Source organism: Pocillopora damicornis, chromosome 9, assembly GCF_964200805.1.
Source record: "Pocillopora damicornis chromosome 9, jaPocDami1.2, whole genome shotgun sequence".
NCBI lineage: Eukaryota > Metazoa > Cnidaria > Anthozoa > Scleractinia > Pocilloporidae > Pocillopora > Pocillopora damicornis.
Window position 1 is genome coordinate 2,136,049 of NC_142678.1, and position 23,410 is coordinate 2,159,458.

The 23,410-nt window shown below is 35.8% G+C and overlaps 2 protein-coding genes across 12 annotated transcripts; one reads left to right on the forward strand and one right to left on the reverse strand.

Annotated features, from left to right (window-relative positions):
• The first annotated feature begins 1,004 nt into the window (after positions 1-1,004).
• Positions 1,005-22,147, forward strand: LOC113687050 (uncharacterized). 10 transcript variants are annotated; one of them, XM_027204752.2, is made up of 2 exons: positions 1,005-1,204; positions 20,909-22,147. In XM_027204752.2, exons 1-2 carry the CDS (start codon positions 1,161-1,163, stop codon positions 21,831-21,833), a joined length of 969 nt encoding a protein of 322 aa, XP_027060553.2. In that variant the 5' UTR covers positions 1,005-1,160; the 3' UTR covers positions 21,834-22,147. The 10 variants fall into 10 exon arrangements, with proteins under 10 accessions (XP_027060553.2, XP_027060556.2, XP_089039310.1 ...); XM_027204755.2 differs by lacking the exon at positions 1,005-1,204 and adding an exon at positions 3,083-3,228; XM_089183184.1 differs by lacking the exon at positions 1,005-1,204 and adding an exon at positions 13,971-14,165.
• LOC113687051 (uncharacterized) lies at positions 4,312-9,219 on the reverse strand. Of its 2 annotated transcripts, none has more exons than XM_089183186.1 (3): positions 9,054-9,219; positions 5,042-5,391; positions 4,312-4,483 (listed from the first exon to the last, which is right to left on the reverse strand). In XM_089183186.1, the coding sequence occupies exons 2-3, from the start codon at positions 5,319-5,321 to the stop codon at positions 4,455-4,457; spliced, it is 309 nt and encodes a 102-aa protein (XP_089039312.1). In that variant the 5' UTR covers positions 5,322-5,391; positions 9,054-9,219; the 3' UTR covers positions 4,312-4,454. The 2 variants fall into 2 exon arrangements, with proteins under 2 accessions (XP_089039312.1, XP_089039311.1); XM_089183185.1 differs by lacking the exon at positions 9,054-9,219 and adding an exon at positions 7,641-7,936.
• Positions 22,148-23,410: the final 1,263 nt, after the last annotated feature.

The window sequence follows — 23,410 nt, forward strand, 5'->3', positions numbered from 1 at the left end:
GTCAAATGTTTGCGTGGACAAATTTTCAAAAAAATTTCGTTAATTAAATATGCCGTATTTTTCTGATTGATGTAGAACACAAATTATAAAAAAAAAATCTAACCCTGCTTTGTGTTTAAGCTTGCTTTTTTCTTAGGAATTTGCCCATTAATCTTTTCAAGTTGATAGCCCATGTGCTTTCTTTTGAAAATCAGATTTATTTTATTTTTATTAATCGATGAAAACAATGATAAGATTTTTGGTAATTTTAAAGCAGTACCTCGGGTGATTTAACTTCCTCAACAAAGCATTGCGTGATGTTCCAATAAAAATAATCTTTTTTACAGAAATCCATTTAATTCTATTTTTGTTACTTATGCTAGAAATGAAAAAGTTTGACGCACTTCGTTAAGCAAACTCTTGTTGGTATAAGGAAGGGAGTTTGTAAACTCGAACACGGATTTTCACGATTTATGTGTAGAAAGTGTAGTTCATGTTTGCTTCTTAATTATCTATAACAAAGCTGAAGCATAAAGGGGATGATCAAAGGCAAATTGACCAAGAAGGATTAAAAAATATTTAATGCGATTGACAACTTTGGTTGTAACGTCGAGGTGAAATCTTTACTGAGATTAGATATAGTCGAAGTTATATTTTACTTCTCAGAAACGGTTATGTTTTTTCATATTACCCAAACAAGGGCTCTTCCTTCTAGTCTAAGTACTCTTTTCACTTTAACCCTCATTCACTTTGTATCCAAAGTTGTTTTGTCGATTAATGCGCCGAAAAAGTTAAACAAAAGACAAATTAAAATGATGAAATGGTGGCCGACGTGAAAATAATAGCTTTTCGTCTTTAAACAAAAACTGTACAAGTGATCTTATCTCTGGCTACACCCAGTATAAAAAGATAAAAGTTTCTTCAATGGCGGACACGTTTGATAGCGGAAATTAAAAAGTTTTGTACACTTTAAGCTGAGAATTTTTAAATCTCCTGAAACTTTTCGCCTTTTCAAACGGTAATATGTTTTACATAAGTAAGTGACCTAAAGTTTATTATGGAAATCAGGCGGTGAAATGTCTAACAATTACAGTGATTGCCTTTTTAACTAAAAATCCAGAGTGGAAGGTCGAAAGAAATGAAGTTAGTTACACCGTCGTAAAACAACAAACTCGAAAGACATGGTTTTGCTCTTTGCAATGGATTCAAGACATGTACTAAGAAGGTACTGATAAATCTGTGAGAATATCTCTGAAAATGTCTTACAAATATTTTCTGAAGTAACTGAGAGATCTATTCATTTTTGTTACCATGTTTACAAGGCATAAACGTGCTAAAATTTTACCTGGAATAGAGTATTAGAACGCCAGAAAAATTTTTTTAGTTCTTTATTTGCTTTATGTGTTTATTTGAGAGTTACATTTCAAACTTAGTAATTCAGAAGCTGGGTATCATTGACCAAGATTTTAAAATAATCAAAATGTGCAAGAAACATCGTAGAAAAAGTTGATATACACGTAATCTGGTAAGGGCATTTTTAAAGTGACAAAAAGTAGCTTTTAACAGTAATACATCGGCATGTAAATTTTGGAAGCTTTATGTTGGGGTTTTTCGTGGGTTTACTAACTAAAGGGGTAAGTTTTGCTAAATTTGATTCATATACCTGTCAATCCGCATCATGAATTTTTTTTCAAGGTTAAATCTGCGAGGATTTTTTTTTGACGATGTTTTTGACAAATTCAAATAAGAAACAATTCTTTTTTTAGCAGACACTTTTTTTTCTATTTGAATCGGTGGGCCAGTTTTTTAAAGAATTTTGAAATCAGTAAAGTAAAATGAAAGATGCTAAGAACCTCATGAAGTGCACAAAGTTTTTTTTATCGCTGTTCGGAAAGGTTAACAGAGTTAGTGTACTCAATAATTCTATCATAAATCGCGAAAAAAGTTTAATTCATTACTTGAAAAGTTTTAATGACAGAAATTTCTTTTCGAGACTAACCTCTTTAGATCTGGGTTTCTGGTTTTAATAGGACTTCAACTTCAAACAAAATCAATAATTTTATTGAGTCACACAATTATTTCAAACCGCAAATGAACAAAGTCAAGTTTCTTCGAGTCCATAACTGAAATCAAGAGAACTCCGAAATGTCTAAAAAATTTCATGGGCGCAACTACATGTAATTCAATTTATGTGGAATACGGTGCGAGCAGTCGACTGTATTCGTGAACGCCTCATTTCAATTTAGATGACCCAGTCCCTAGAATTCCTCGTTCTGTGTTCCACATATGGGTTGAAAAAGTGGGGGGGAAGGGTTCCATAAAATCATTCTTCAAGTCGACCTGTACATCACCCTTATCGTGATTTCCGTTCACTGCAGTGGGGAGAAATTTGCAGTTTATCCAGGATGTATCATACAACAAACAGCGTACTATTGTTGTTCACTCTTTCTATCTTTTTCTCGTTCTGTGTAATTCTACTTGTTAACTGATTGATTTTGTATTATAACTAAAAAAAATTAAAGCTTTCTTAGCACATAGCTTGGTAAATTGTACTCTGGATAACAATACAAATCCAGTATTAGGGGAGAATAATCTAATTGTAAAAACAAGATTTATTTCAACGAAGTAATGGGACAACCCACTGCGCAATAGGTAAGATCATAAAGATTTCAAATCCCTACGGGTAAATTATCAGATAAAATTCAAGATCCAATCCCAAAAACCTTCGGAATATCTTCACTATCGTCGTATTTGTAGTTCTACCAGCATGCGAAAGGTTTACTGCTCCGCTTTGAGCAGTCTTAGCAAAGCATGAAATTAGATCCATTTTATTACTTCAGAAATTTTAAGATAAAAAAATTAGAAGTCATATAAATAGCGGACAGAACTGTTATCTTACCAGATTTACATATAGAAAGAAAATATATTATCCATCGGAAAAGGGTTAGAGAAAGTATTTAAAATAAAAATTTTCCCGGGAATTTGTAGTTGTCTAAGAATAATTTTAAACTGATCTCCCGCCAGAGCGTTATCATTAAAATAAAAATTTTATAACTTACGTCAAAACCGTTCGGGTAAATATCCTCTAATTGGACGTTTCGTTGTGCCTGTGTTGGCGAGGACATGTTATTTCATGAAAACATAAAAGTGATCAAGTTCTTGGCAAATGCAACGAACTTAGGTTACTTCTGCCAACTTCATATTGCTCGAGCACGGTACATGACATAAACGATATTTACCCCCACACAGGTAAGTAATAATCATATTAACCTACTCAGTTACACATTAGACAACTGTGCGAATGTAAAAACACTCTGTTGACAACATTCACAACTGTGAACAATATGCTTAGGCATGCAGCAACGATCTGCGACTAAATATCTTTGGGCACGAAATGTACCATCGATTGCTGTTCAATCGTCTTCAAGGGAAAATTTTAAGCTGGACGAGAAGGTTACGCAAGAATTTGTGCCTAAAAAGAGATTCAATAAAAATGCAGAAGGTGAAATGATAGAGCAAGGCAAAGTGAAAATCGCCAGTTATATTATGTTTTGACCTATTTAACTATAGTCTGAAATTATCCCTGTTATGCTAATTTAGGTTTCGCTCTGCATGCACGGATCTCTTTCAGTCTGTTTTTAACTTAACAACAGTGGTTTATCGTTAACTTAGAATTTAATCGAATTCGAAATGCGTAAGGAAGGTGCCGTAGTTATAAAAAGTGCGCTGTTGAAAGAAAGACGAAACAAGAAACAACGACATCTTGGTCAAAGAAAGATAAAATTTTGAATGATATTGCAAAAGAATGTTGAAGAAAATTTATTTTACTCACATATAATTTTCATGTATCAAGTCCTTTCTCTTTATTTTCGAATTATTTTGAATCTACAAAATGAGCTTCAATTGCGTACAAACTGTTGCTGGCTTTTGTACTCAACTAATTACCTTGCAACTTTCTTTCGCTCGGTTTGGTATTCATTTTTAATTTCTATGAGATGGAAAAGCATTAGAATAAAGCCATGCCAAATTCAGAACTGTTGCACGACTTCTTTCTTCATTGTTATGTGCAATAGCCCCGGCTAAAAACCACTCCGTTTAGTGTATTTTAAAAGACAGTTTGTATTTTGTAGGACCGCCTAGAAAAGTTTGTAACTTTCAGTCCCCTCATTTTTAAACGTAAAGATAAACTTGTTTCAGTAAATTTAAAGTTTTTTTTATGGAAAAGCCGTGTAACATTTTCGGTTTTAGTCTGGATTACGGTGATAACGTTTTAGAGACAAAGGAGACTTATGAAGATTGCAGACGATGATCGTGAAGATTTTTCATGAAATGTTTCAAGACGCACAAATTATCCTCTTTAATGAATCAGTTAAATAATACAATTTCCTAACTTTAATTAAATATAATGAATTTAAAACATTTAAAAAACTATATTTATGTCGACTCCATTTTACATCTCTAATCTTCGTAAAAAATCAAGGTTCATGTGGTTGACGCATATCACCTGTGATAAATCGAAAAAAATATCTTATTAGTAGTGAAGCGACCGGACAAATTAACATTATTCACATGCGCGTCGTAAAGCGGTATCGTCAACTGAATGCTGAAAGAAATCCTGGACCGCAGTGGTTTAGTTTCACTATGCTCTATGATTGGTCCAGGAAAAAAAATGTCATCTTTCTGACCACTCATGCAAAATTGAAAGCAATAAAGACTCGTTTATCTGAGTTTTCACACGCTTTTTGCGCTAAATTTCAACTTTCCTTGGTTCCTAGTGATGTTTATCTTAGCTATGCTGTGTGAATTTCTTACGTAACTTCAAGTTGTTTATTTCTTTGAGAGCGCATTAAGTTCATTGGTACAACATTTCTCTTCTACTAAGTTTGTTAAAAATGATTAAAATATCTCTACTCAACCCTTAAGTCAATACGGAATCCGGAGAGCAGGATCTTAATAAAATATTTGATAAAGAATTGATAGTCACATCTTAAGAAATTGAAAATCTAAATTGGAGCTTTGTAAACTGTGATCCTAGTGGTTAGAGAACGATGATGCTTCTTACCACTTCCAAACACTTCAGCGTAGAATTTTCCAACCTGTTCTTCATTATCAAAGTCTTGTTTTTGTGTTGTGTCATCATTATCTGCTGGCTTTTGAGAATTCATGTTCACCTGGCTATTTCCATTCGATGCAGACTTTGTCGGTCGATGTGAGATCAAACGTCTTCCATGCCACGTGAACCTTCGGCGCCGCTGTTTCGCTTCACAAGCAGTTCTGTTGCTAAGGTCAGCTATCGTGAGAAATGTTACAATTGCTAACGCAGCGAGTAGCTTTCGGTTCATCGTAGAAGTCGTTTTAAAAGTTTACTTTTGGATTGTGGAATGCAAGGTATGGATTAAGCCAAGACAGTCGCTAGAGGGGAAAACAATAAAAAGATGGTAGTGATGGAACCGAACTTAGAGACGTTAACCAGAATAAGAATCTTGTTCAGGGGAATCAAGGATTAAACGGGCACTAAAACAGATTATAGTGGAGCGATCTACAAAGCTGATGTTGGTGTAAGAGCCAATGACATAACACTTAGACACTGAAAAATCCCAATACATATAGGTGCTTACGAAGTTAAAAACAAAAATTTTAATGGGGAGACATCAAAATAGTTAGCTAATAAATAGATACAGAAAAATTAAAAGTCTGAAATATCCTTTAAGGAAATGAGTCTTTAACGTTTTGTTGACACAGTCTGCACTACATAGTCCTCTTGTCTGCCTAGTAAGATAGTTCGAGAAAGTTAGTGAGTTGAAGGAAATTTATACGTGAAGAATATCCATGTGAACCTATAAGAGAAACCGGTTCAAACTGTCAATTAAAAAATTCGAGGCAAATAAGGGACATAGATAGGTAAAAGAGGATGAGGCTAAAATAATGTGCAGCTGATTTCGGCCCGTCTTTTTTTTTTTTTTTTTTACGTTTTTTTTACGTTTTTCCCAAGTTCTCATTTTCCTGCTTACTGTGATGGAGAACAAAGAAGAATTCACATGCGATGTCCGAGTGACGATAGTTCACGACGCAGCAATTGCTATTTTTAGATCCCCCTTTGAGGATAAAGCTACGTGGAAGTGAGAAATATAAACTCTAGCTAACTATTTTTGCTCTCTTATGCATAAACATAGAAAAATACTAATGCCCTAGCGTAATGATCTGAATTTTATCCATGACTCTGCTTCGATTCATACCAGTATCTGAAAGATAATTACAGCACGAGGAGATAAAAGAAGTATCCACAAGCACCCAGGTGGTACTCTGAAATCCTCACAACATGTTACATGTATATCGTGCTCTGCACGATATACACGCAGCATAAGATATTACAAGAGATAAAAAAAAAAAGATGCCGCACGGAATGTCTGACGTTGGCGAAATTCGCAACATGGGACTGGTTATTTCTGATTCTACCTGGATCTTCGTGAGCGCAAGTGATCTAAAAATAACTCTATGATAAGGCCTCTATGATTGATTCATTATCTGAAATTCTAAAATTTTCTTTCGATTCATACTAACTCTTGAGAGAGCTGATAAAGCGCTTATTTTTGCTACGGAAAGCCCAAAATAAAAGAAAATATAAACCGATATAAACTGTTTCAAAAGAATTTATGATCTTGTGACTGGAAAGTTAACGAGTACTTTCAGTGTTCAAGCAGTGGGAAACGTGTTTTGTTAATTTATTTGAATTTTCATGTGATGACGCCGCTCGCTAGGATTAACATGTAAATGATAAAGTTCTTTAATTATATTAAACTAACACTAGCTGTTCTTTAGTTCAAGGTTTTAAATTGTAACTCCTACGTAGATTATTTTCTAGAGACCATGTGCTGATTCGACAAAACCGGAGTTTGCGTTTAATCAACGGGCTTTCTTATCTTTTAATTTCTCATAAACTAGATTGTTCACTGATGTTAGTCTACTTGTTACCGAAAAAAGTGGCAGAAAATGGTGATTCACTCAAGTCAAGCGTACAGCTAGATCATCACTATTTATCATTCCAGAAACGAAATTAATTAATTGATTTTAAAAGTTAGTAAACCAGCAGACTAAGAGGATGTTATTAATACGACCCATCCTGTGTTTTGCATTATCAATTTCCTAAATAGCCCAACTAAATATGATTGAGGGCATCACGAAATCCAATATAAGAGCTATTTTCTTCGCTTGGTATTGAGTAACTCGTAACACAAAAAACTCATGAAAATCATTTCATCCTCTAAAACCCTGTCCTTTGAATAAGAAACTGTGGATCAAGAAAAATTCAAACTTAAAAAATATAACTGCTTTATGTAAGTGGAATACAGTGAACAAAATGAAGCCAACTCGTGTTACACCGGCAGCCCAGCCTTTTAAAGCACGAGATACAGGACCGTTTTCCTGACAATGCTCTTCTTAAATCTTGGAGTTTCTCTCATGCAAAATTTATAGAACTACAAATTCTCACAGACGGCTTGTGTGTTATGTGCAAACCTTGAGTTAATTTTTTTTCTTGCATGAGCCAAAGTGATAATAGAAATTAAATTTAACGGACATTTTTCACTAATGCACGATATTCTGCAAGACGCAGCCCGAGCATCGCATGTAGCACAAGAAAATAGAGAGCATAATTCAGTTACCTTGGGTTTTTAAGACGAAGTTAACTTGATCGACCCGTTGTTAACTCTGATCTGTCCTTACCGGATCAGTGTTTGTTTTTCAGTGAATTGAAGCGATAACCGTCAGAATTTTATAGAGACCCCGGCCCTGCCCCCACATAGGATGTGGAAGTGACGTGGAATCCGCTATCAGTTTCTTACAATTCAACAGAGTTTTCCGTTGTTTAAGCCCAGTACTGTTTTGTGGACTTAACGCCTGTCGGTGGTGCGTCCAACTTTACGGGAAGCCATTGCATTGTCTGTTATTTAACGCGCACGTGGCCGCCCGATGCTGCGCGCTTTAAGAAAAAAGAGAAACACTAGACGATCAATATTTTAATAATTTAGTCTGGTAAAACACACCACCTGTCTGTTAGCGAAGCGAATAAATCAAACCCTACAATCGCAGTCACAGAGTTTCAAATTAAGAACGGACACACTCGAAAAATCTATATAACCCGAGGAGACGTTAAAGATAAATAATTTGACGACGAGGCCTGTTTTTCTTACTTTGAAATGCATGAATAAATTTTGTGTATCTTCTCTTTAGATAAATTAACAAGTTAGCTTTCAGTTTATGCACTTACCTTGCGGAAGAAGTGCACAGTTAAGCGCTTTAAGAGCCCACTGTGGCGATAAAAATTAAATTGCATGGTTTAATTGTCTAACCACTCAGTTTAAGCGTTGAATGCAGTATAGCTTCCTTGAGTCGCCTGTTGGACACGAGCCCCCGCCAACAGAGACTTACATAACTGAATAGAGTCACTAAAAAGGAGATTTCACGACGAAATGTAAAAAAAAAGGTTACATGCGATTAAACAGATTTTGAAAACTGCACACAAATCTATTTGTGAGGCTTCTTAATAAGTATCTTAATCTGATAACAAAGTTTGTTTTCAAGTTATCTTTGATCCAAATGATCTGAGAAATATATTGTATTTATTTTAAGGAAACTGCTCATGATCAGTTAAGGCCACAAGTAACAGTTTTATCATGAAAATTTTATATTCAAGTTCAAGTTATTATCCTCAAACAAAATATGTCTTTTCGGAAAAAATGTGTGAATATAGAATATATGATGGAGGACCTGCTCAGAGAGAACCATTTGATTTTTTTACCAAAAACTTTTTACGAAGACTTCCTTTTGAATCACAATGGCCTCCCTTTTCTCCTTCGGTAAACGATAATAATACCACTCAAGCAGTCAGAGCCATGAGAGATATTATATTCAGGAAGGCTACCACGAGCATCTTTTTGTCTGCTGACTTCATTTCCGTAACCGCAAAAGGCTTGTAATAAGTTGAGAGAAGCGCATTACAGCAGTTTGTCAAGGATACATAAAAACGCAAGAATCAAATTCTGAAACTCTAAAGACAAGATGCAAAGTCATTTTACCGCATGACAAATTAAAAACCAGTCTGTTTTCTTCCATCAGTAAAGAAAAGTCCAGGTTAGCCTTTGAAAGATCGACGCCAAATTATTCACTCGATGTTTCTGTAAAGAACGCTTTGTCCATCGTATCCGTTTTTGAGAAAAAAGATTAAAGTAGAGAACGAGAACCAAATGGAAATAGAACCGAGTGATGGCCTTATCAGGGTAAATGTGGTATACATCATTTCACAAGTAAACAAAGACCTTGTTTATCATTTCACCTGACGGCCCAGCATTTAGCTGATAGAATACTCGTATTGATAATTGGTGGTAAGTGACTGGCTCCCCACAATCAGCATTCAGACTCAAACTGGCACATGTTCGTCAAATCGTATCTCACAAACTCAACTGACTGATTAGTAAACCTTACTTATAAGGCTGATTTACTCGAAATGGCTTTCAGAACTAACTTTTTCCCTTTGGAAAACTCACCAATCAATTTCTTACGTGGATGTGTTACAAGCCATCATCAAAATGTGCAAGTTTTTTTTATAAGTCTAGACAAATGTGGAGAGATCTCAGTATAAAATCATGATAAGTCAGTGTGTTTTCCCTTTTAAACAACGACAAAGGTTTCTTTTTTTTCATACTGCTCCTTTAACTTATTTGCTGATTGTTTTAAGGGGAAAAGTCAGTTTGACTTTTTCTCCAAAGGATACATTTGTAAAACATGTTTTTTATTCACCGCAGTAATGATACTAAATTAAAATTCAATCACTTGTGACACGATTAATAGTCACTATCAATTTGTTGGAGATGTATCTTTGTTTATCAATCGCATTTTCGAAGGTTGTACGTGCTAGAACTTATATCTATCCCAGCCCTAGTCCACCCTCTTTATCTCCTAACTTGTCATACATACGTGGTGCCAAACGAACGTCAGAATCACCTGAGGGGTAAAAATTTTTTTTGTAAGCTTCCTGAGCGCGACTCCTCTAGTATTTAAAATCACTTAACTATTTAAACCCTGAGAGTGACCAGCATCTAATTTCTCCTTACAGTAATATGGCTGAATCATTCGTCGAGATCATGAGACTAAAGGGAAATGGTTGCTAACCAAAGAGGCTTTGATTGTTAAACAAATTCTCCTTGTTAGTACAAAATGAAACGTACAGAGAAGAGAATAGAGAATATTGATACTGATGTCAGGGTGTAAGGGGTCAATAGCCTGGTATCGTAGCGGACGAGAATGAGAATACTAATGATAACTAAATTTAACCTCATTCATTTTCTAAATCAACGTGAAAAATGCTTCAATGTTGTTACTATATTCCCTAGTTTGCATGATTCAGTCGCGGATAAAACGAGAATAACATCGGCTGAAGCGCCCGTACGACGCTATTCCGACGCTACGCGTAGTGAAATAAAAGAAACGAAAAACGAGATCGACGAATCTCCGAGCGGATACAAAGTGCATCAAACTTGTTTCTTGACGTATATGATTCTTTAGTAATCAAATATCTTCAGTGACAAAAGTTCACTTTGAAAGAAACCACTATTCGTTTGACCACTGTGACATAAAGAAATTGTCTTTTATCATTACAAACATATTTTCCATCTAAAATTGACTCATCGATCCAATTTGTAACCGTTTTGGACCAGATTGGCCTGATGAAATGACTCCTAAAAATCTGATCTGTGATTCTTTCCTGATGCTGCTAGTCATTTCAATGAGTTATGAGAATTTGGTAATGCACTAAGACATCATCCTCGGGTTATTACGTGTCCAGTGTATATTTTCACAACGTGTTTGGAAAATAATTTAATGTAAGAAGTTACGCAAGTTAATCTCATGTAGGCGGTGAAAAATGCAAACTCACGTTGTTTGGATCAAAGAAGTTCATCAATATAGCTTACACTGAAGAACATCCGGAGCAACACCATTATGGAAAAAAAGTAAACTAGAAAAAATCACAGTTAGAATCACTGCAGCTCACAGATTCTTCCTGATGCACGTGCGTATTCTGGTAGGTCGTATTTCACGCAGTGTACGCGGCTAAAAAATGGTTCTGCGATCTGCACGTGCAATGATCTCGTCAAGTTCTGCCATACTCTGCAGCTTGGATCAAAATGACTATTTGACCAGTAAGGCACTAAGAAGAGCGACTCATTGGAAAACACTGAAGAAGTTTCCACGATGCAAAAATTCAACGAAAATCATACAGAACTAGGTAACACCCTGGACTCTTTTGACTTAGATAAAGGCAATTTCGTAATCCAAATAAAATTCCGGAGATGTTAGTGAAAGATTAGTCATTGGTTCAATACTGTGTTACAAAAAAAAGTGTAAACAAATATTTTTGGGCTGACTTGGACTAACCTCTTGTCTGTGCTGATATAATACTCAAGAAGTTGTTTTGAAAGCCGTTATATAACTTGTCCAGGATCACCGCTTCATCAATCAAAACAACGTTGGTTATTCAGTGACATCCCGCAACGTGACATGTAAAACTATGTATCAATGAAAGACGCTAGTCAGCACAGTAGAAGCAGACTGGACAATTATATCGGCATTTCATATTTCGTGTGACGATCGACGCACTTTCTCTTGTGTCCTAGAAGCGATATGAAAAATATGAGTTTATTCACGCAATTAAAATGTATTTCTTTCCTGTTTTTTCTCCTACGTTGGCCAGGAAATATTTTCATGATTTCCTGTAGGTAGGTAGAGGTCAACCGACGCAAAAAGGTGTGATCCATTTAAACTAGGGAGTGAACTTATTAAATCTCACCGTGCACACTGAGTCAACAAACCAACAAACTTGTTATTGAATCGAGAGCGAAGGCAGCCTAACTAGCTACTGATCACTTTGACACTCTAAGCTAAATTTAATAAGTGATGAAGCATATTTGTGAAAATATTACTTCATTATTTTTAATGTATTTCAATCACCACCTAAGGGCGAATAATATCATGAACCAGGACCGACTCAAAGCGAGCACGTACATGAAATGTGGGCGAGAATTTGATTTTCTTTTGTTAGATCTTTTATTCGTGTCACTTACAATTAATTAGCACTTCACTTATTCACTTGGGTCCAGCTATGAAAATTGAAGAAAATGGTGAAGCAAATTCGAAGGAGAAGGTAAAATATCTAAACATTCACGAGGCCGATGTGGGTGTCACAGAGACCCAGAGAAAGGGAAAGAAAATAAAAACTCACTGCGTAACAGGGAAGGGCTGGGAAAATCGTTATATTTGATTTGGTTTGGATTTTCGTTAAAACTATATTGACCGTAGGCTTTATGCTCAATAGGAATTAAAATGAAACGCGAATTTCCGAGAATTCTTTCACTTCATTTGCCCCTCGGGGGAGGGGGTTTTTCTTATTGTGGGTTAAGTCCCTGTATGTGAAAGGTACATTCCACCTAAATGGTTACAGTTTTTAGTTTTTGGTCTGAAAAAAGGTGGAGACTATAGTCCTCATCATCTAAAATCGGGTACAATTTTAAAGAGAGTCTGATCAAAATATTTCTCTTTGCATTTCCAAGAATAAACAATACAGAAGGAGAAGTAATAACTAATTCAGGTAAATTTTAACTGTGCTGATGTTCTGTTACCGATGCAGACTTAAAAGTACCAAAAAAAATTGTGGGGAACAAGTAAAACTTTCTAAAACCTGATCTGAAAACTGACGCGAAAAATAACATTTTTGATCAGTGTCAGGCGGGGCGGTACACCCCCCCCCCCTTTCTGGAAGTTTTCAAGGAATATCCCTCCGTGGAGGGAGTGCCACTGACGGGATGCCACTAACAATTAGAGTATCGCTCAGCCTCTCGGATGTTTTCCTTCGACCTCTTCCTCTTCATGTAATGCCCTCCAATAGTGTCACCTGGAAAGTTCTGATGAAATTGATATGTGCTCATACCATTCCAGTTAGATTCTTTCAATGGTCCGAAGGTCTTCACGTGACCCACGCCGATGGCTTGCCTGGTTGGGTCTCTCACACCTCTTCATAAGTGACATTGTATCTGAAAGACTGAAAGAAATATAGATTAGCGGCTTGAAAATTGTATTTCATGACGTATACACTGCATGCGGCAGACTTTCACACCTTAATTTACTGATTTATTTTCATAATTTTCAGTTTTCGTTCTTACTTTTATGCTAAGTTTTTTTTTCAGAAATAAAAGACCAATCATTCTTTCGCGCGATCTTTCACAGGTTCTTATATAGAGGCCATTCGGACTGAAGTTTTACTTATTAATTCATCTTTAGAGAAAAAGCTAAAATTTATTCAAACATTTTTAAGAAGGAAAAACGGGAGTTACGTCTAAAGCTATAAAATGATGTATTGATCCAATGTGCAGCTGAAATTATCGTGAATTTCTTAATTTTTAGCAGTGTTTACTTCTCTTCAGCAACGTTGGCAAGTCCAGGCTGGTTCTAGGCTAGAATAATCATGTTTTGGCGTAGAAAGTCTATAGCCTCGCGATCACAATCTCCAATCTTGCCATTAAATACGAAATTTTTTCAGGATTTATTTTCACATAAAGTTTAGTTTTGTTATTAACTGTGATGATCGTTACACTATTTACAAACTTATTCCTCGGCTCTAATTTATGATTCCTAATTAAGAAAAACTTTTTTCACCAAATACAAATTCTCAACTCGGTTCATTATTGAGTATCATAAAGCCCCGATAGAGATCTTACATTGAAAGCAATAAAATCATTATATAACATAAGGTGATAAAACGCTTACAACGCGCTAATGAGTGGCGCCAGTGTTTCTTGATTCTTACTGAACAAAAAACGTTAGCACATCGTTATTGATACAAAATTAATCATAGCTAAGAGCGGTAATTCTCTGTAACACCTAGAATAGATTAGTTCATGTGATAGCAACTTGTGAAGGCTGTAATGAACGCAACAGACAAAAGACTCAGGAAGGTCGCTTCCGAAGCAAACACCTCTTCTTTTGAGCCAAAGTTTTCATGCTGTCACGGCATCATAACGGAATATATTTAAACTAGCCGTTTAATCCTAACCCTAACCGTTTGCTACACCGGTCAGCTAGTATTGACTACTTTACACGTAGTTTACCAGCAGCAAGATAAATCAAATAGCTTTCTGGTAAGTTAGCTTTTAAAATCCGATATAGTTTTATTCATTAAATTCAATTGTTTGCCGTTCTTAGTTAAATTAAATATCTGAGGAGTTTTATGCTGACTCGCGGTACAGTTAAACGTGCAGTGATAAAACCACTGGTAATAACGATGTCTTGTATTTTACTTAGCAGTTCTGTTTGTTTCGTAATGAAATCGTTGAATATCGAATGACGTTAGATCTGATTCAAAGAGTCAGATCAAAGAGAAACGGTAGATAGCTTACGCTTTAAGGATAGAGTCAGGAACTGTCAGAATCATACCAGAAGATTCATAACTTTCTAATTTCTTTGCGACAAATTCCTTATTAAATGGCTTCAACCTGGCGGTAGTTAAGGCAAATATTTTGGGGTATATATGTTAAAACGGGGGGGTTATTTCCTTTATGTACCCCTAAAAGAGCATGGACTTTGAACTGATTAAGTTCAAAAAAATTTTTAACCTGGATGACGTTATTAAGAGGTTGTTGTTGTTGTTGTCTTTTTTTAAAGAAAAAACACGACACCATATGAACTGATATGTCTTTTCAACTCAAAATGAATACCTGAAATAGCCAAGAGTCATTCCAGCGGATTTTTCGGTTGAGCTTTGTCATTTTTTGAGTGAGACAGGGTCAGAATTTTTATCCTCATGGATTTGTCTTAATTGCTTCTAGCAATATCATGGACGCTTAAAAATTATGGTTCACTTAATAAAAAAAAACAAAAGGAGACAGAAAGTCTTTACCGTAAGGCATAGTCAAATTGAGGTATATTCATATATCCGCCGCATCGAGTTGCGAATCCAAGAGGAATGCAAACCAATTATAATTTGTATCTTTCCCTTGCCCTAAAGAATTTTCGTTAATTAGATTAATTTCAATTTTTCCTCTAAAATGAATGTATATTTAAGCAGAAGTGAACTAGATCTGCTTGGAATCTCTGACTAACCGGCTTTAGAGCCAAATTCTAAACCTGTTGTTTTCCGTGTATAATGCTGTTTTGTAAAGATCCTCTTGCCCTAATTTAAATTCCCCTCGACTATGTTTTGTCACTTTTGTTAATTTGCTTTTCACAGAATAGCCTATGGCACGTAAATGAAGTATAACTCAAGTTTTCACAATACAACATGGAAAATTGTATGTCTATAAAATTGAAAGGCCATTTCTTAAGCTTGATATTTTTCATGAAATAACTAAAAATGTGTATTTTAGTCGTTTTATGTTAAGTGCTAAGATCAATCAGGTTTGGTTTGTCGTCAATCAATTTTCAATTCCTTTTTGATAAGAGAATTTTTTAACTTCCAGCCACAAGTGTTTGGGTTTAAACACGTTTTTTCTTGTCAGCTACTTCAAACATTTTTCACCATTTTTTTTCGTGTTTTAAAACGTAACATACTCTAACGAGGTTGATGTTTTAGATTTAAATGTCAAACTGTGATACTTTCGCTTATCATAGGTAACTCAGATACTAAGTAACTCAATACTAAGTAATATAACATTTATCACTAAGGGCGGAATAAGCGTAAAGCTATTTCGAGAAAGTCAATGCATGAGACAGCCTTTTATGCTTACAGAAAACGAATGACATGATAAAAGATATGAAATTATTTAATATGCCAGATTTGCTGATTAACTTACATCCTTGAAATAAGGTCTTCTTTTGAAATAAACAACGCAATGAAATGATTCAAAATTGAACAAACTTTAAAAAAATAATACCGGAATACTATAATTCACGACTCAAAATTACTCTTTAAGTCATTCATTTTATTCATGGACATAATACTAGACAAGGTATCGAGATAATTAATAATACATTATTTTCCCTTGCAAATATAACCCCAGTATTTTCGCCCTTATGGACGTGTAGAGGATTTCCTACTAGTTTTTCCGGAACCACGCCAAACAGTGATATCACGGTGTGATGTGGCTTATATAGACCTCATACTAAGTAACTAGCTAATGGCGTCATGAATATGAACAAATAGGCTAAGCCTCTATGTGTATCAAAACTTATTTACGAGAAACTTGGTTACGAAATAATCGTAACAAGAACATGAGAAGGGATCTCTTCTAATGACAGACGGGCCTTAAAATAACGCCACAACCACTAAATAACAATCGTATCGTATACTATTTTACTACTGATACCTTTGAGCTTGTAAAATACCACAAAATTAAAATTTGTTTAGTCTTGCATCAAAGCAAGTGTTTAAAATATTTTCCATATCCGCCTTCCAATGTCAGTCTTAAATCGAAGGTGCGAAATCATCTCGAATAAAGTGGAAAGGTCTCCTTGAAAAACAAGGAAAAATTAATTTTCGTCAAGAGTGTCTTCAGGTATGTACTTTTGTTGTGGACTTCAGTTTAACTCAAAATGTAATTAGGAAGATGATTTACGAGCAGTTTTAATGATAATAACAGAATGATATTAGCTGTTAACGCCGTAGATGAAAACACCAAAAATTGTGAAAGGAATTTTACCGACGGTGAATTTGAACATGGTTCGACTGAAAAACGCTAATTCCATTCGCTCTGACGAAGGGACTATGCTCGAAACGTCAGCGTAAAAACTCTTTACGATGGCCAATTTACATCACAAACTTAGTTGATAAAACCAAGTTATTTTTTATACTCCCCGCAGACGCAGCACCACAGTTTCTTTATAAACTTACCCCCTTTATGAAAAAAGCCAATACCGAGGTTTCTTAGAATAGCATTGCATCGATTAAAGGAAGGAAAAATCCAATAGTTTTATCAACTTGGAAGTTTAACTTAACTCACTGATTTAAGAATATTTTGGAAGAAATAAGTATTAAGAAAAGTATCGTTTTGGCATCATAAATTAGAAAAATCATTCGTCTAATGTCACGTTTTTACCTGAAAAAGAAAAGCAAGAACTTTTTATAGCATCACTCAATCTGAGTGCCCCCTGATTTCTGATGATTAAAAACGTAAAAGGAATTAATATGCATCAAAAAAAGCAAAATTGAAAAACAAAATTAAAATCGCTGAAATTACACAAAAAAGTGATTCAATCTTACGTCAAGAAAAGGAAATTGAAAATTGGATACTTTGTAGCGTGGGCCTCAGTTTGGTGCAACCTGTACTTGCGGTTGATGCAAATTTACCACGCATGTTAGCCTTTCAGCAACATGCGTAATTCAACGACTCAAAACTTCCTTTGTTTCGTCTCGTAAAAATTTCGAACAGTTATTCTGTTATTATCTGTCTAATTCAGTGATATGTGGGCCTGATCCATCTTTGTACAAATACTCATTGCATTAATGAATTTGTATGGTCAAAATAGTACGGTTTTACATGATCTTTATCTCACTTCGTCGTAAACATTAAAATGTTATCTATGAAAAAAGTTCTAGAAACACAATAACTTATCGTAATGGACTGGTGTATTTTTGGATTTTACAACTTTATTTTCTGCTCATTCTCTGAAGCGTTGTGGCTGGGTGATTCAGGACAATATAGTCTCTTCTCGTGTCAGAAGCCCACAAAGAGCTTATCTTCATATTTGGTAAACTAAATGCTCGGTATTATACCTTCAGAATAACTTGAAACTGCTTTATATACACTAAATTGAACATTGAAAGATGGTCGACATTTTATCCCATCTTCAGAGATGAACTGGAATAAGGGGTTCACTCAATTTGTTTTTCATACATCTTAGAAGTACATTAAACCTTTTATTTCTGACTTTTTATCAATGACCCGGTTATTTTGTTGAAATCAATTTGATAGTTTTTCTGGCCTAAAAAACTCAGTCGTTTCTACACAGACTTCCGCTGCTACCACGTTAAAGATATTTTAATCCATAGGGCGAATGATTGCATTTGGACACTTTAAAAAAAGTAACGATAAGGATACATGTTAATGCTTTTTACGAAACATGCTTTATCTTTCAGCGTGGTCGACAATGCATAAAATATCTTGAATCTGATTCAGAAGCACAAAATGTGCCAAAAAATTAAGAAACAAGCTAGTGATGTTTAAATTAAGCGGCATCCTCATCAAAAGGTTTTGAGAAACAAAGTTATGTGTGTTGGCTGATTCACTTTTCGCTATTCGATACTTTAAAGGTTGAAAATAATGATATGTAGTTGTGCCAACACTGCTAATGTTCATATGTAGCGCATAATTTGAGTCAGTAAAACAATTTGAAAGGACTGCAAAGGATGTTTTAGAGACAAATTTTTGTCGTAGCAATTTTGAAAAACAGGCTAATTTATCAAATTTATTTTGGAAGATACTCACTTGTTTCATTTCTTTTGCTGTAGATCTTTATGGATTATTTAATTTTTCGTTATGTGCAAAATAACCTTTATTCTCCATTGGTTTCTGTTCTCCACTTGGTTATACTTATTCAGCAATTATTTTTGCCGGGACTTTGAAAATAGGAAAGTTGATAATAAATTATTGGTTGAAAATTTCCCATTAAGCTATATAACGCAACTGAAAGGATACCCCAGCACTGTTTAAGATCATTTGACTTTCTGGCAAATTTGGTTATTTCTAAGGCTTTAAGGCAATTAAGATCAACATTGCATACATTAACTTCATGTCAAAAAGTACGAAATTACCGACATTTCCATATATCTAGATCTATGTAAAATCATCACAGATCGTTGAGGAATCTTAGCTGCCGAATGCAGGCTTCTCTCTTAATGCCACTCCTCTCTAAACGTAAAGAACCTTCGTCTTATTTTAGTTAAATTTTAGTGTTCATGAAAAATAGAACTCCACATGTATGTTTTTGAATTTTTGGGTCCACTTAAGGGCAGGAAATGCCAAAAATTCAACTCAAAAGCTACATTTCTAACGTAGAAAGGAAAGCAATCAGGCTGCTTCCTAAGTAGGGGGGAAATTAATTCATGTTAAGTAACCTCCCACCAACGCAAGACCCCAATGAAAATACTATGTCGCGCAGTGAAAGCCCCTTCAAAAAATTCAAAATTATCAAAATATTGATTCTGATAACGAAGTCCACATTCGTCGAGACAGATATCTTCCTGAGTGTTGTCTCTTTTCGGCAATATCATATATGTCAATATTGTTAACTCGGGCCGACGTGATAGACGTCACACAAAAACACCCCAGGGTACGTTTATAAAACGTAATTGAACAAATTGCTTTAACTCTGACGCCTGGCGCTATCTATTGTTTCAACCTTTATTTGCGTTAATGAAAGACAGTTTATTATTTTTTGTATATATCAGAAACATTTCCGTTTGTTAGACCAAGCGGGATATTAAATGAGAACACGTTGCTCTTTTTTCGACAAACCTTTGTAAGACTTTAGCCAAAAAGATCCTTCACTGAACAGAAGGTAAAGATCTTCATGCTTTCGTAGAATGACATCTATCGTCCTAAAGTAAGTAACTGCAAGACTAGCAATGTACTTTAGGTAGGCTTGATGTTTATGGTCACTTATTGCCTCATTTTTATACTTGGAACACCAACTACTACGCTTATATATGGCAAGTGTTTTATGTTGTGCGTGCCACTCTGTTAAACAAATAGTTTTTCTCATCCCAATTTTCTTGCTCTTTACTCATGGCTGTCGCCGTACCTCTACTAATATTACCTTTCACAGCTTCCAATTTATGAAAAATTTGTTAGATATTACTAAAAAGGAACAAGATAAAACTCTGTTGGAGATCATATAAGATCCTAATTTCTTATTTTCGAGTCCTCACTTATCACTGACTGCGTTCTAAGTATCTTTCTACTTTTTCCTTAACAAGAATGAGACAAACTAGTGAAATAAGATGTCGAGATTTTAAGTAGTGTTTGTGAAATCGAATAATTGACACCCAACCTTTTTATTTCCATCGTTAACTTATGTTTTTATTTTATAGATACATTATATTGTTTATATTAACCAAGTGTTCAAAGCCTAACACGATCCAAGCAATTTCGATTCAACTTGTTTGATTAATTACCATGTAAACTCTGAACCTTCTTTCATTTGGTTAACTCTCAAACTACAAGGCTGCGCTGGTAAAAAAAAAAAACGGGGGAACAGAAGATTCGAAATTCGACTTTATTCCAGTAACTGTAGGGGAAATATTCAGATCCAGCCATCACAATTTTTTTTTACTTTTACGTAATTACAAAAATTATTTGTTAAATACACGGAGGCCTGTCACGAGAAACAAAATTGGATTTATTATAAATACGGAAATTTAGTTTGTTTAATGGTTCTGCTTTTTCGGAAATTAAGTATTGTTTGCACATTTAAAAAAAGTGCATCTTTATAAACCATAACTAGATGTAAATTTGTGCCTGCTTCCGTCTGAGTCTAGAAAATAATGTTTTCCAGAGAAGCTGCTCTAGTGCGTTTTGCTTGATTCTCGTCGGTAAGAAAAACCATCGTATTTTAGTGGGTAGGTTCAATCACGCGTTTTAAGTGTACTATAAGTTGTAAGTCACATGTAGGATTGTTATAAACGTATCAGTCCCCAAGGGTGGTTACTTGTTGATTAGAGATTAACATTTCCAAAACCAATGGTATTAAAGATATCACAGACATCTGGGTTGAAGAGTCGTGACAAACTCTCTCATCATCACACTACAACCCAGGTATACCAACTGACCTAGAGAAAAAGTATCATGAATCCAGGCCAAACGTGGTCAATTTTTTAGCTTTAGCCGGCATACCATCATTATGCTGGTTTTGTTGATAACATCAACTGAATGAGCATTTTATCTTCCAGAATGCCAGCTTTTAAAGTCACCGTCTTCTTTTTGATTTTTTCGGCGATGTGTAACGCTCGACAATTCGAAGCGGCTACGGATGAGGACAGCGCTATAGGTGCGCTCCATGAGCGAAAAGACGCACGAGATGAAACAAGGAAACAGCGAAATAGCGCGGAAGAAGAAACGTTAAACGCAGAAGTTGATGATATGCAGCGTCTTTCAGAATCCCACAGCAATAAAAGAGAAGACGATTTGCCCAGAGTGTGGGAACGATCCATCGAGAACGAAAACCAGGTGCAAAAAATTGACAACGATTTACCGTCTAGTCCCGAGCAAGCCGACGAATCGGAAGACCGAGAACAAGACGATAGTCCATCGGTTTTATCAGCACGGAACATGGCGAAACGACGAGGAATTAAAGACGGCCCTGCAGATCTCTGGGGTAGGGGTATTGAAAATGGTCCCCCGGGTCTTTGGGGACGGGGATTAAATAACGGTCCTCCGGGTCTCTGGGGTAGGGGACTAAATAATGGTCCTCCAGGTCTATGGGGAAGGGGATTGGATAACGGTCCTCCGGGTCTATGGGGAAGGGGATTAAAGAACGGTCCCCCAGGTCTTTGGGGACGTGAAGCTAGAGGAACTTCAGCTCTGGGCCGTAGAAACGCAAATGGACCGCCAGGGCTGTGGGGGCGGGAAATTAAAAATGGACCCCCGGGACTCTGGGGTCGGGGATTGCGAAGTGGAGCCGTAGGTCTTTGGGAACGGGAACTCAAAAATGGCCCTCCAGGACTCTGGGGCAGGGGATTGCGAAATGGACCCCCGGGACTATGGGGTCGTGAAATCGAAAAAGTCTCAAAATCATCGAATAGGGAACTATCTGATGTAAAAAGCAAAGAGGAAGATGGAAATGAAGACAAAGAGGACATTCAAGAAATGAAATGACGTCATATATTTCTCTTAAATGGAAATTTATAACCTGGGCAAAAGTGGCAAATGAACTTTAGAATTTCGTTTCAAAAACAAGTCAATGGAAGAATTTGTTATAGATTAACTTAGAGTTATGTTTAAGACTATCTAACGAACAAAAATTGAGTTGTCAAACAAGGCTGCCATTAAAGAGCTACTCATTATTTACAAACTGTTGTATTGATAAGCAACGTCTTCTTTCCTGTAGAATCACACAAGACAAGGAATTATCTATAAATTGTACAAATTTCAATTCGAGAACAAATAAATGACATCGTACACTATGTTAATCATTGTATCATCTGAAAAGTCTTATAGTTTTAATGTTTTATAAATTTACAATGACGCTTTACATAAAAAAAATCCTTCCGTATATCGCTGGTTGCTTAGCAACATGGATTATGCCGCTTGCATGACGAGCTTTGCTCAAGAAAAGAATTCTCACCAGGGATGCGTAAAATGATCCATAGGCTTGTCAAAGTAAAGCGAGAGGGCTCAATTAGCAAGTGAAAGCGAGGTGTTTGGCTTCGAGCGTGAAATTAATTGACGTTAACAATTAAAATGTAAACAGGCGCGAGGATCCGCGCGGCTTGCGCGTTAGGAGAGCTACGTAAATTTAGGACTCTTTTGCACAATTTTCTCTTTGGAGATAACTACGCATTCATGGCGTGAATGGCAATTTTCATAATTGTAGAATGATTCAGCGACAAGAACGGCTTAGCTAAGCCGTAGTGTGTCATGGCATTTGAGGATAGCCTGGTTGTAGTGCGTGACATGACTATCAAGTAACAGTTATTGTACCCAGCATGTTTTGTTCGTGATCTACAGATTTATTGGTTTGTGACGCAAAGAGCGATTATCTGTTCTGTCACGACAGTACCAAAATTAAATTGTGTTAGCCAACTTATATTTCACTCTGATCAGACCTTTGACCCTAAGTCAACATGGAAGCCGGTGAGCCGCTCGGTAAGGACCTTGTTTTCAAGAGAGATTTCGACTGCAGTATGTTCTGGAGATACAAGAGTATCATTTAACACTTGAAACGATTGGGTAGATATTTTGATAATACTTTTCTGGCGTCCATGCTGAGGAGCTCTTTCAGTATAAAATAGACAGTAGTCCCAATCATCAGGTAAGCGCGGGAACTTATCCCGCGAAAATTCTGTGCGAAGGTACGAATATATTCGGCGGTATCTGCGAAAAGGGGCCATCGTTCTTTCCTTAAGGTAAGGTCTTAACTGTGTAAAACTTCGCGAGGAAGAAATTCTACTGCTGGCCTGTCCAATTTGGCTTTTAGATAAGGTTGTATGCCTGATAATTTCTGTCTAGAGCTATATGATGACGCGCGATAAATCTCGCTGCTTAATAACCTTTGAGTCGAAAATGATGATGCCGAAACCATTTAATCAGCAAAGCAAGGTTTACCTTTACTTCTGTGCTTTCAAAGCAAGAGAAGGAATTATTTCTGTGATAGTTAGGTGACAGATGCTTAAAATCACATGGTGTATTATCAAACTGTTGAAACCTAACATGAGCAAGATGAACTAATTATG